This window comes from Taeniopygia guttata, chromosome 5 (genome assembly GCF_048771995.1).
Source record: "Taeniopygia guttata chromosome 5, bTaeGut7.mat, whole genome shotgun sequence".
NCBI classification, from domain to species: domain Eukaryota; kingdom Metazoa; phylum Chordata; class Aves; order Passeriformes; family Estrildidae; genus Taeniopygia; species Taeniopygia guttata.
In genome coordinates, this window is record NC_133030.1 from 60,681,044 (window position 1) to 60,694,179 (window position 13,136).

Consider the following 13,136-nt stretch of genomic DNA (forward strand, 5'->3'; position numbering starts at 1 on the left):
TGGCTAATGTTGCAAAACCAATAATATAAAAGGAAATTCAACCTGAGTGTGAAAGGATACCTCTGTCACATAAAAGTTGGATATAGGACAGTGTATTCTCTCACTCAGTGCATCTATAACTTCTCTCAAAATCATATGTTTTTTTCTGTACGTCACATCGTGTATTAATGTGGGTGATAATTGATAGGAGTAGTTAAGGATACCTTCAGGCCATGACTTTGAGAAGATTTTCCTGTTTCTTTTACCAGACTGGTGTGATGTGGTCAGACAGGGTGAGTGCTGGGAGCTCATTGCTGCCCCGTGAGCTCCCAGTGCAGCAGTGTTAGTGCTCCTTGTTTTCTGCTGGGATCCAGGGAAGCAAAACAGAGATCATGGGCTGCATCTCTGGCAGATCTGTCTGGAGAGCAAGTCACCACTCAGTGAGATCAAATTCTCCCCATCTGTGTCAGGAAACATGCACTTATGTCTGAAAACTGCTGTGCTGAAATGGGAAATGCCTGCTCTCCTGCTGCTCCTGGTTTATGTGCAGAGGTTTATTTCTAGGCATGCCAAGCTTCACTTTTGTTGAGTTTGCTTTGTTAACTTCAGAAATGTAAGTACACACCAACCTGACTGCAAAAAGCCTTTCTCTGCTTGGGTACATAAAACCAAATTATTTCTTTCTTCTCCATCCCAGCTTACAAATAAAAGTGATTGTGGAATTAAAGTGTTGGGGAATAAGAACTTGGTGCTGTGTCTGGGCCTGCAGGCTGAGAGCTCTTCTGTTGCACACATGCACAGTAATTGCCTCTGTAATGTTGTTGGTTCCAAGGGATGTATTTTTATTCTGGAGGTTTGCTGGCAGAGGGAATGAAGGGCTGATAAAGCAAATAGTGACAACAGCTTATTTGTAATGCTGTTACCTCAGCCCTCACTGTTGTGTTGGTGTTTGGTTCTGCCTCCTGGAAGTGACAAAGATAGTATTATTAAAATACTTCTGTGCAGGATTTCAGTATTTATGGGACATAGAGGAGTTACAGGGAGAAGGCAAGGGATGATTTGTGACTTGGACCAGAATGGGAGGCTTTGCCAAGAATTATTTTGAATGCATTCATTACATGTACAACTCTTTTTTTATTCTTCCTTTTTTTTTTTTCTTTTCCAGGAGAAGAAGGAACACAGACGCACACAGAGAGCAGCAGCCAAGAAGCTGAAGGACAGACACGATGCCAGTCTTGCACATCCACATTTCTCAAGCTAATCTGGAGATTCTTGATCATTTTGTCCGTCTCTTCCTCCTGGGTTGGGACCACTCAGTTTGTCAAAATCACTTTTGAGACCTTTGACTGTCCCTTTTTCATTACTTGGTTCTCAACAAACTGGAACATTATGATTTTTCCCATTTATTATTCCGGGCACCTTGCAACTGCACAGGAAAAGCAGTCTCCAATCAAAAAATTCAGGTAGGCTTTATTGTGGAAGTATCCCTTTAAAAAATCTAATTTCTGAGGGCTGAGATCACTGCTGTGCTCAGTTCCACCCATGGTGTCAGAATAAAGGTCATGCTACAGAAAACCTCATTCATAAATAGCTCACAGGAGGCTGACAGATGTGTGATGTGTGCTGAATAAATGGGTATTTGATTGTTAAAGGGGTTTTGAAATGAGTGGAAAAGGTCAATAATCTGCTTATAGTCTTGCCTAATATCTCTATATTTTGTGTTCTTGCCTGGATCAGGTGAATCTGTCCAGGTCCATTTATGATAGAATAGCAGTGTTGGGTACAACCAAGCCAACTTCTGGCTGGGAAGAAAAATGCCCAGAGCTGAGGAGGTGATTTCCATGTGGAAGACCATGGCTTGCTCTCTGTGCTGAACAAGTACAGCAGGATGCAAACTGCTCTTTCCTCCTGCTGGAAATTTATAAATCCCTTTTCAGTAGCCCCTGAGAAACCAGAGAAATCCAATGTTAGGGGGGAACTTCACCTTTTCTGAGGAAAACCACATCTAATCTGTCTGCAGGGCTTGGAAGGACCTCACATTCTGTGATGACTGATTTCACAGTTCCTCCTCCACTTTTGTTGTTCCACTGACCTGACAGGACGTGGGAGCTGCTTTAAAGGACAGGACAAAGCTCACCAAGAGATAGCACACCCTGCCCAGGCAGGGAAGAGAGTCACAGGGTCATTTTGGGCTGGGATCCAATTCTGCTGTTCCAGTGCAGGCTTGCTTGGAAGAGAACCTGCCTGACTCCAGCAGAATTGTCTGTTCCACCAGGAATTAGCCAGCGTGGGGCCCATCCCTGGCTCCTGCTGTCCCTGAGCACACAGGGAATCCAGTTTGTGACTGTCTGGCTGAAGTGCAGCAGGGCCAAACTCTTCCCTCAGTTGCTCTTTGCCAGGATCTGGGATGTAATTTGGCCCTAAATTATCATTTCTGTCAAATCAGTGTGACTGGAATTGAACAGTTGCACTTAATTAAGTGCTTCTCTGCAAACTCTGGTGCTTTGTCTGTTAATGATGCTTCATTCAGATTTCTGCTGGAGTGTTTGTGAGAACATGAACAGTGTCAGCTTGGCTTCTGCATGTGGGGTGAAGTAATAACAATTGCACAGCACATAAGGAAGAAGGTGAGAAGAAATATCCCTGCAGATAAATCCCCTGCAGTTGGTTCATTGATTATATTTCTATCAGAGCAAAATTTTGGGGCAATGCTTAAAAAAAAAAAAAAAATCCTGTGCTTAAATAATTGATATATTTCCCCAGCTGTTAAGAATTGAGTTTTTAAAGTTGAGGACACTCTCTTAAATGCCACAGGAATTTCTGCAATGAGTGGACTCAGGAATAGTGTTAGAGGTGATGGAAATCTTCCCAGAGTATTTCTTATTCGAGATATGTCAGGAACTGACAGATATGTCAGATATGTCACGTCCCAAGGAGGAAGTAACTGCTGGTAAATAATGATTTCATCAGGAGGAGCAACTACTTGGTCTGTGCTGTGTTACAGTTTTACTATCCAAGCTCTTACAGATTGATATGGGATGGGCATCTCCTCAGGATGAGCTCTCCATTTTTTGGTAGGATTTTTTAAAGGATTGAAAATCTGTGGGTTTAACTTGTAGACAGATTTAATTTGGAAAAGATCTTTGGAGGTCATTTCACCCAGCCTCTTCCCCAGAACAGAGGCACTTTCAAACCTGCTTTAATTGTTTGTGTGTTTTCTTAATTTGCATTTTTGATATTGTTCCTGTTGCAAGGCTTTTTATTACACTTGGTAAGATTTCTTGCTGCTTCATTTGTGCCTGTTTTACTCCAGTGCAGTAGCTAATTCTTGTCAATAAACCCATTTGCAGCAGTTCCAGGCTTTCCTTGGAGACCAGAGGTGATTTATCTTTGTGTTTCTGGAGGATGTAGTTACTCTCCAGGAGCTTTAAAGACATCAGGCATTTTGTCCAGCAGATACTCCCAGTGGATCTGAACACACAATATCTGTGACATCTTGGCAGAGATCAGTGATCCTGGAAGTGACTTGCAGGGTGCTGCCCCAGGCTGGCAAAGCTGCAGAAAGCCACTGCTCCTTGGAATCCCACTTGGAATGACAGGAGTCTCAATCCTCAACCTTAGATTGGCTTTCTGGAAAGTTTAGGCTGCTCAGAAGCTAAAGGAGCTGCAAGAGAGATGGATTTTTGACAAGGACATGGAAGGGGAATGGCTTCAGACTGAGAGAGGGCAGATTTAAATTAAATATTGAAAATAAATTCTTGACTGTGAGGGTGGTGATGCCCTGGCACAGGGTGCCCAGAGAAGCTGTGGCTGCCCCTGGATCCCTGGAAGTGTTCCAGGCCAGGTTGGACAGAGCTTGGAGCACCCTGGGATAGTGGAAGGTGTCCCTGCCCATGGCAGAGGGTTGGAAGTGGATGGTCTTTAAGGTCCTTTCCAACTCAAACCACTTTAGCATGCTATTATTATAATATTTGAGATTATAAACTGTGTGTTTCTTTACCTTAGGGATTCAGTCTTGTCATCTGAGAAAAGAGCTCAGTGGTTATGAACTCACTGCTGCATTTAGGTGAAGTGTCTTGGTTGTCTTGAGGCAGAAGACAGCTCTGGGTATCCCCTCAGTATTGTAAATAAAAGCTATGTCCCTTATAAAGAGTTTCCTTCCAGAAAGAAGAAGGAAACTCCTTGTATTAGTGCTGGATAAGATGATCTGAAGTTCAGGAAGCTCAGAAATAGGAACTCTAACCCTACCAGCATTTACCACAGCAGAAGACACTGCACAGCCTGGACTTTGGAGCCTGATGCAGTTGTGGTGTGGAATAGGTGGGTAAAATTTTCAATGTCAGTACATTTTGCCTCCCCATCTGGCACCTTGGCTTCTCAAGGACAAGCAGGGTGACACTGAGCAGCTTCCTGCCAGGATCCACCCATGGTGTGAGAGCTGAGATTGGAGCTGCAGCTCTTCCCAGCCTGGGGCACTGGCCAGGGAAAGCATTGGTAGGTGCAGGTTTAATGTGAATAAAACACACTGGGAAGAGTTGGACTTCCTGGATAAGGAGAAGTGAGCATCACCTGAAGTGCAGACTGAGCCATGAGCTGGTATCTGTGTGTGAAACCTGTCCCTGCAGGTTCCTCACCTGTCACTATGGGACACGTGAAAGCACAACGTGAGCCACTGCTATTTGCAAGGTGAAAAGAAGGAAGGTTTATTTTCTGACTCCAGCTTTATACTTTTCCAAAGCGTGCTGAGCCTCACTCACTTTGGTGCCTGGCCCCTGCAGTGAGGTATTTTATTGCTGCAGATGCCATCATGTGGGAATCCAGGGCTTCCCTCTGGCTGCCCTGGCAGGTCTGGGACCCTGGCAGGGGTCAGGAACCCCCCTGGACAGAGCCCCCAGAGACACTGGCTGTGATCTCTGGCCATGGAAAAGAGTTTTCAATCTCACAGGGTGAATTACAAGCTCTGAGTGTTTGATATAAATAATAATTAAGTGTGGCACGGGTGCAAAAGTAAAATTTTAGGATTCTAGATTAGGGGTTCAAAGGGGACAAGATGGAGGAAATTGGGTGTGTCTTGTCCTTTTTCATCTCCTTCTTCATGCCCTCCATGTTTCACTGTGGTGTTGGCATTTTTCTGTTGGTTCAGGCTGGGGACACACTGTCCAACATAGGTGACAGATATTGGCACATTATTGTAAATCCAGCACAGGTAGTTTGTGGTATTTAATGTTTGTACCATCCCACTGAGGGCAGAGCCCCACACGCTGCCCTGCAGGACAGAGCTGCGGCAGGGCAGCAGAACATGTTAGAGATAAACAGAATAAACAACCTTGAAACAGCACAGATGAATTATGGCTTCTTCTTTGGCAGCGGGGCAGAAAGACAGAGACTTTTACAATCTCAGAATCATCAATACCCACAGATTGAGACACCATCATTTGGGCAGGAGCACTGAATTTGTGCTCCCAGAAGGTGCTGCTGTGTTATTTGCGGCCCCAAAATTTTTCCTGTGAGCTGTTTAAAACCAGCTGCTGGATTTCACTCAGAGGCAGCTGTGTGTCAGGAGGGAACAAACCCATTCCTGTGCAGGGCCTGGCATCAGAATAACTGAGATGGCACACGAGCTGTTTGGTGGGTGCCAGAGGCAAAGCTGCACGACTGCCTGAGGTGCTGGAATTCCTGAGAGCATGGCAGAGCTGAGGACTACCTGCAAGTAAATAGAGTTATTTGTGTTAGAGGGCAGGTTTTAAATAGACTTCTTGTGCATTTGGAAAGAGTTTGTGTCACAGTTTCAGGGTCAGCTGCCCCTAGACATGTCTGTGCCTCTAAGCCAGCAGCCTGCAGCATTATTGGTGTGGGGAGGGTTCCAGGGAGCCCTCTCTCCTGAGCCCAAGGTTTTAATCACTGCCATGTCTGAAGACTCCTGCAAGTTTAATTTTAGTAGCATGTCAAAGAGGCTGAGTTAACCACTGAGCCACCAGCCCTCACAAAGCCTCAGGCAATCTGACTGGGAAAATAAAGTGTTCTCCCAGCTCCTCATTGACTGAGCATTATTCATGGAGCTCTGCTGGGCACAGGGGTGAATCCATCAAGTCTCTGCCTCACTCAGCCCGACCCTGTCAGAGATTTTGCTGTGTTTTCTTCACTGAGAGGTGAGGAACCTCCAGCCCCTGTTGTGTGTGATGGAGGCCCTTCCACCTGCTTTAACAGCCCATTGCCTGGGGCTTGTGAAGCATTCCCAGATTCTTCTCTTGGATGTGCATCTCTGCTCCTCCCTCCCCTGCTTCTGGGGGCTCAGAGACAGGTGACATTGCTGGGGCAGCCCCAGCTGCCTCTCCCAAACCACTGACCCAGAACGATGGAAGGACCACTGAGCCTTCCTCCTCCGAGGATTCACATCTCAGGGCACTTGGATGCATCCTCCTGCCTCTGCACAGCCGGGTTTGGCTGTGTGCAGACATCCAGGGATCTGCAGGACAGCAAAACCTGGCCCCCTCTGGCATCTGCTCCAGCTGTGCATTTCTGGAGGCAGCCCAGGTGCATTTCTGCCTTGTTTGAACACAGCACAGGCTTCTTTCCTCTAAGATCCTGACAGCCCCTGAGGCAGGGTGGGCTTCAAATGATGCAGTTGTGCCCCAGAAGTGATGCAGAATTCCCACCACGCCGGTGTGGGGCTCACAGTGCAGGTCTGTTGGTGCCAGGACATGGAGCATCCTGGCTGGGGAGTCATGGAAAGGGGACACAGCCACAGTGCACACACCTGTCTCGAGGTGAGGTGTAGTCTGAGCCCAGAATCACCCTCTGCACCCACCTACGCCTCATGGGGAAGCATATTTTAAAGGTAAACTGCTATATCACTATTATATATATATAAATCAATTATAATATATTGTAATGTATAATGATATATTATAAAAATATATATTATATTATATTATATTATATTATATTATATTATATTATATTATATTATATTATATTATATTATATTATATTATATTATATTATATTATATTATATTATATTATATTATATTATATTATATTATATTATATTATTATATATGTCTAATATAATTAATATACAGTGCTATTATATATATTATTATATTATATTACATTATATTATATCATATATTAATGATATTATATTTATTGTGTAATACTATATTACATATGTAGTATTACATTGTATAATATAACATAATTATATATACACACAATACTATTTATTATATATATAATATCAATATTTTATATATATATATCTAAATAAATATATAAATAATATCAATATTATATATATATATATATAATATCTATCTATATATATATATATATAATAAAGGTAAACTGCTATATCTGCATGTCAAGGAACACTGAAGTGCTGCCAGTGAGTCCCTTCTCACACAGGGAAACTTCTCACCTCTAACTCCTGCTGAAATCAGAGTTACATAAGCCTGCAAATTTAGGCTTTAATTTATTTGCTTCATTAATTTGTTTGCTTTACATCTCAGATAAATGATGCCCACCAGTAACTGTTCTTTTTCATATTTTAAACATTTTTATCCTGATCTGTGGTGAACAGATAATTAGCAGATCCACCAGCCTGAGTACACAGAGTTTGAGAATGGAATTTATTTTTGCCAGAAATGACTGCTTTGTACACCAGGCTGTCTTAGTGGCATCAAGAAACAAGTGGTTATTAAGTAGAATCATGAAACCATTTGGGTTAAGATGTAGCTGATCTCAGTTATTACATTGATGTTATTATTCTACTTTCCTCACAATGAGAGCGACGGTTTCCAATCTTAAGAGTAAAAACCTGCGATGTCTTTAACAGCAAAATTCCCAAGAATTAGTAACAATTGTTAAGGGGCCCTGAAAACAATTTTGTCTTCCAAATCAGGATAGTTATCTGACCACCCCCACCACCCCCAAATAACAAACATTTTTGACATCACATTACAGCTCAATCTTTGAAGTTGCTAATTAGTTCTGCATAATGAGTGTGTTAGCAATCCTCCAAACACAGCCATGTTTGGCTGTGAGCACTTTGGAGCCTCAGGGCATTTGAATTATCCCCTCCCTGTCCCTTTCCTTGGAAGGATGTGCTGCAGGCTGAGGCTGCCTTGGTTCACTCCGCTGCTTTTTGGGGTCACCTGTGGGACTTCCTGTGTTTTGAGCAGTGCCAGGGTGCTGAAACGTGGATGAAAAATTAAATTATATAATTTCAATAAAGATTTGTAGGGAATGGGTATGTTTATTTATAGCGCTGTGGACACATGTCGGGACTTATTGCCTTTTAATGGACATGAGTACCTCTGAGAACTTTTGATCTTTTTTATTACCTTTATTAATTTATATATGCATAGAATTTTACAATAGGTTAATGTATATTTATTTTGTTGATTTTACATTACACTTATAGTTAGTTATATTCGTACTTAGTTTTTGTTAGAAAGTATAGAAAGAACTTCTGGGTTACTTTGCCTTGTTTTAAGGTCTGAGGAGTTTTTTATCTCTTATTTTTTAGTGTGGAAATTTGTATTCTTTTCCTTAGCTGGGGTAGTTTTCTTAGGGCTGCATATTAACTAGACTAAACAGCGTATTGAGTAAGCTCAAAGTGGCACATTTCACCTAAATCTAAATGGATTTCTAACTTGTTAAATTTTTACTCTGTCTCATTTCCCCCTTTCCTCAGGATGATAAGTAAATTCTTTTACTTAATGCAAATGTTTATATTAGTAAGTGCCTTTTAGTGATTTAATATGTATGTTTGACTTATTTGGTACAATTATAGTAGTATAAGGAGTTTTTAAGTATATATAATCTTTATTAGTATATATAAATATAGTTTTGTGATTAATAACTGAATGAATCTTGAATTGGCAGATAAATAGTGGCATTGCATATAGTAAGTAGTAAGGTAGTGGTTATATTAGAAGTAAGATTATAGGTCATAGATGTTTGCCATCTTCTCAGTGCCTGCCATGCCAAGAAGTGAAGCACACTGAGAATATCTTCAGGAATACCTTCAACCAAGAGTGCAGAGTTCCTAAAAAACACCCTTCCCGGTTTGGGAAATGCAGAGATTCCTGAAATGCCAAAGAAACAAACAGCTCACTTTCACTTGAGCTGTGTGGGACACAGTGTTTGGGAAGCTGGGGGTTTGTTTGCAATTTAATCCTCAAGGAAATTTCTCCCAGAAAATACAGTTTTTCACTGTACAATAAAAAGAAGCTTATAAATACCTTCCCCTCCCCTTTGCTTCCTTCTCTCACACTCCTGTTTGCCTGGCTCACTCCCACTGCCTGGTGGCTCCCTTCCCCACCATGCTGTGTCTGGCAGTCTTTTTGAGTATCTTTAGGCAATCCTTAAAGCTTCCTTGGCCATACATAAAAATATATTTCAGTAAGAACGAAAACAGGGCTTGGAGCAATGCAAAAAGAGAAGAAAATTGGCAAGCTGCAGAGAAAAAAATGGTGATTCTAATCCCTGTGCTCATGGCCTTGAAGGCAGAGTCTGGGAGCTGTCAGAACATTATAGATAACCTTCATTTCTGTGTGTGAGTCCCTGGGATTATTGTTGCACAGAGTGTGATTATTCCAGGTAAGTTACGTCTTTTCTTCTTGAGAAATTGCTGTTTTAAGAAGATTGTGGGTTGTTTCCCCTATGTGAATTAAATAATGGATTCTCTTGGGCGTGTGGGGTAGTGAGAAAAAGCAGGATAAAAGCCTAATGAATGTTTGTTGTGCTGGAGTGAATGCTAAGGAAAACTCTGGCTGAGACTGAAACTCTTTTCTTTCCATAGGGAATGCAGTCGGATTTTTGGTGAAGATGGTCTGACGCTGAAACTCTTTCTTAAAAGGACTGCTCCCTTTTCTATTCTCTGGACTTTGACTAACTACCTGTATTTACTGGCTTTAAAGAAGCTCACAGCCACAGACGTCTCTGCCCTGTTCTGTTGTAACAAAGCTTTTGTCTTCTTGCTTTCTTGGATTGTGCTCAAAGACAGGTTCATGGGAGCAAGGGTAATGAACATGCCTCCTTTTCCACTCTCTCATGTTTTCATAATTGCACTTAAACCCATCAGCCATGGTGCTGCCACAGCAGTGCTGCACTGGGGTGTAGACACACCATGAAAACCTTTCTCATTCAGTTTTGTGATCAGTTAGAGACCTCAGAATTCAGTGTGGATATTTCAAGGAGCTATTACAGCCAAGTGTAATTTGATGAATTACAATAGGAGAACTTCCAGTTTCATATAAACCTATTCTGTCTTGGCTTATTGTGCTGAAGTTTGGTTACTTTTATTTTAAATTTAGTGATGAATGCTTAGATTCTAACCAAAGCAGTTTTCTTCCTTGTTTGGATAGACAGATGTTTGCAATGCGTGATGTTTATGTCTTGTGCTACCCTGCCACTTTTCAAACACACGTTTACATGTGCATGTGTAAAAATTGCTTTCAAATTAACACAGCTCTCTTGTGTGGAGGTGCATTTTGCACTGAAGTGTTTCAGGACATACTGGCAGTAAAATGGACCTGCAAGAATTTAAAACAGAACTCAAACGAAATGTTGTGGCCCAGGATCTGGGGAAAGCAAACTTGTTTTGTGATTTCCCATGCACACATCTCCCAACACACAGCAGTTTAAACTCTTGGCTTCACACCTTGGATGAGGAGTAGTGAGGATTTCTGCTAAGTTCATTGATGCAGATTCCCCTCTGAAATGGCTCAAGGTCGTGTTGGGCACAGTCCTGACTGAATTATTGGAAACTTTGAACTTCATTAGGCACTGGTTGGGGCCAGGTGTGGTGGCTGTGACCAGAAGGGACCAGCAGCAGCTGGATTTAAGTTCCATGGTAAGCTTGGTGGATCAGGACACTCATTCGAGTCAGTTTGGTTTTTGAAAATGGGCACAGCAGCTTTTTTTTTCCTTTTTTTTTTTTTTTTTATTAATAGTGTGATAGAAGGTTCAGAAATTAAAGGAAAAGACATCCTGTTGTACAGGTATCTCATCTGGCTTTTGGAGCAGCCACCAGGACAGGACACTGAGCAGAACTGTGCTTGCCAGGCTGAGGAGGTGACACCTGGATATCTATTTCCTACACAGATGAAAATACAGAAAGATCAGGTGAATGTGACCCACCCTCAACCCACTGACTGACTCAAAGAATAAACAGGGTGTAAAACTCTCAGTTCTTTACAGAAATAACAGGAGCAATAACTACCCCCCTCTGCCCCTTGATCATCTGAAAAGATTGAGCATTTTGTACCCTTTAAGCTAATTTTCATCTCAAATCAGCATCTTTCTGGCAGAGCAAGCATAGCTCTTGTGTTCTCCTAACCTGCTCTGTTAAAGAAACCTAGAAATATAAGCTGGTTTCAGTTATTATTTATTTTTCACTGACTAAAAAAGGTTGCCATAAATGTGCATTAGTATGAATTGTGTAAACACCATGGGGTTTACACAGGAAAAACTTGGAGGGAAAAGTGAGCAGCAAATCCTGTGCATAAAGTGGATTTCACTCCTCACTGGCAGAGCCTGGCTGCTGCTGCTGGATAGGTAATTCACAGTGTTTTTCAGCTGCTCTCCTGACAGAATAACACTTAATTATATTAATAACCACGCAGGAGTGTTTGAGAGAGCAGCACAGACCCAGCTTTTTGTGCTCTGAATGCCTCAGCTGCTCTCGCCTGCAGCTCCTCAGAGAGCAGCAGGAATTGGGTTATTTGGACAGCAAGGACATGAAAAGAAATAAAGGTCTAACCCCATACCCTGAGCCATGTTTTTGTGGAAAAACTCTTCACCCAGGAACTCAGCCAGCTTTTCCAAGGAACTCAGCTCAGCCTCAGAGCTCCGGGGACATTGGGCACATCTGGGTGGCATCGAGGTGGGGATTCACAGAATTCACAGAATCACAGAATTCACACAATCACTGGGTTGAAGAAACCTTCAAGATCATAGAGTCCAACCCAGCCCCAACACCTCAACTAAACCCAGTGCCACATCCAGGCTTTGTTAAACACTCCCAGGGATGGTGACTCCACCACCTTCCTGGGCAGCCATTCCAGAACTTTATCACCCTTTCTGTGACAAACTTTTTCCTGATACCCAACTTGTATTTCCCTTGGCACAGCTTGAGGCTGTGTGCTCTGGTTCTGTCAGTGCTGCCAGGAGGAAGAGCCCAGCCCCACCTGAGCCCAGCCACATTTCAGGAGCTGTAAAGAGTGATAAGGTCAGCCCTGAGTCTCCTTTTCTCCAGGCTGAGCACCCCCAGCTCCCTCAGGGGTTCCTCACAGGGTCTGTGCTCCCAGCCCCTCAGCAGCACATTCCCAGCTCCCTGTCTGCCCTGTGAGGCTGCAGCAGTCCCCAAAATGCCCACAGATGCTCACGGGCATGTGGGATCTGCCTGACATCCCTGTGATCCCCTGGCATCCTTCCTGCACACCTGAAAGCAGCTGCCAGCCGGGCTGGATTTTTAGATGGCACATCTAAAGACAAACCTGTCTTGCTGGCCACGCTGTGGAGTGGCACAATGCCCTGCAGAAGGGCTGCACACAGCGTTTCAGCTGCTGTGGCTGTGTTTGGGGCACCAGAGCTGTGTGCTCTGCAGGGAGAGCAGAGCCACCAGTGGTGAAGCTGTAGCACCCACCCGAGACAGAAAAGCACCAGGGGAGGTTTAGGTTGGATATTAGGAGAGATTTCTTTACAGGGAAGTGTGGGGTCACCATTCCTGGAAGTGTTCAGGACATGTGTAGATGTGGGGCTTGTGGACATAGTTTAGTGTGGATCTGGCAGTGCAGGGCTGGACTCAGTGAGGTTTTTTCCAACCTTAACAATTCTCTGGTTCTATTTACCTATAAAAAGCAGTGCAGGTGGAGGTACCTTGAAGTACCTCCTGACCTGGGCAAGGACACACAGAACCATCCCTGCCTGCACCTTAACCTTTGCTTGGACACTTGTGAACATCTCTCTCTCAAATTAATAATGTATACATGTAACATTTTGGGAAGTCCAGAAAGCTTTGGCTCCAAGCAAGCACAAATACTTTAAAAACTACATATTTCAGTAGTTCCTCTGGCTTGTGCTGCTTAGATTTAGACACATACTTAAATGTTTGCATGTTTAAGCCCTTGGTTGGGCTTCAGGTGT

The 13,136-nt window shown here is 43.0% G+C and overlaps 1 protein-coding gene across 4 annotated transcripts in view; it reads left to right on the forward strand.

Annotated features, from left to right (window-relative positions):
* The window catches only part of SLC35F4 (solute carrier family 35 member F4), a 119,261-nt gene that overhangs the window by 98,556 nt on the left and 7,569 nt on the right, over positions 1 to 13,136 (forward strand). For 3 of the 4 annotated variants that reach the window (XM_030275206.4, XM_002200612.6, XM_072930550.1), the window contains 2 exons: positions 1,145 to 1,442; positions 9,790 to 10,009. In XM_030275206.4, coding sequence (XP_030131066.1) covers positions 1,145 to 1,442; positions 9,790 to 10,009 — 518 coding nt within the window. Of the gene's footprint in view, positions 1 to 1,144; positions 1,443 to 9,789; positions 10,010 to 13,136 lie in introns of those variants that run through there. The other variant, XM_030275207.4, reaches the window with a different exon arrangement.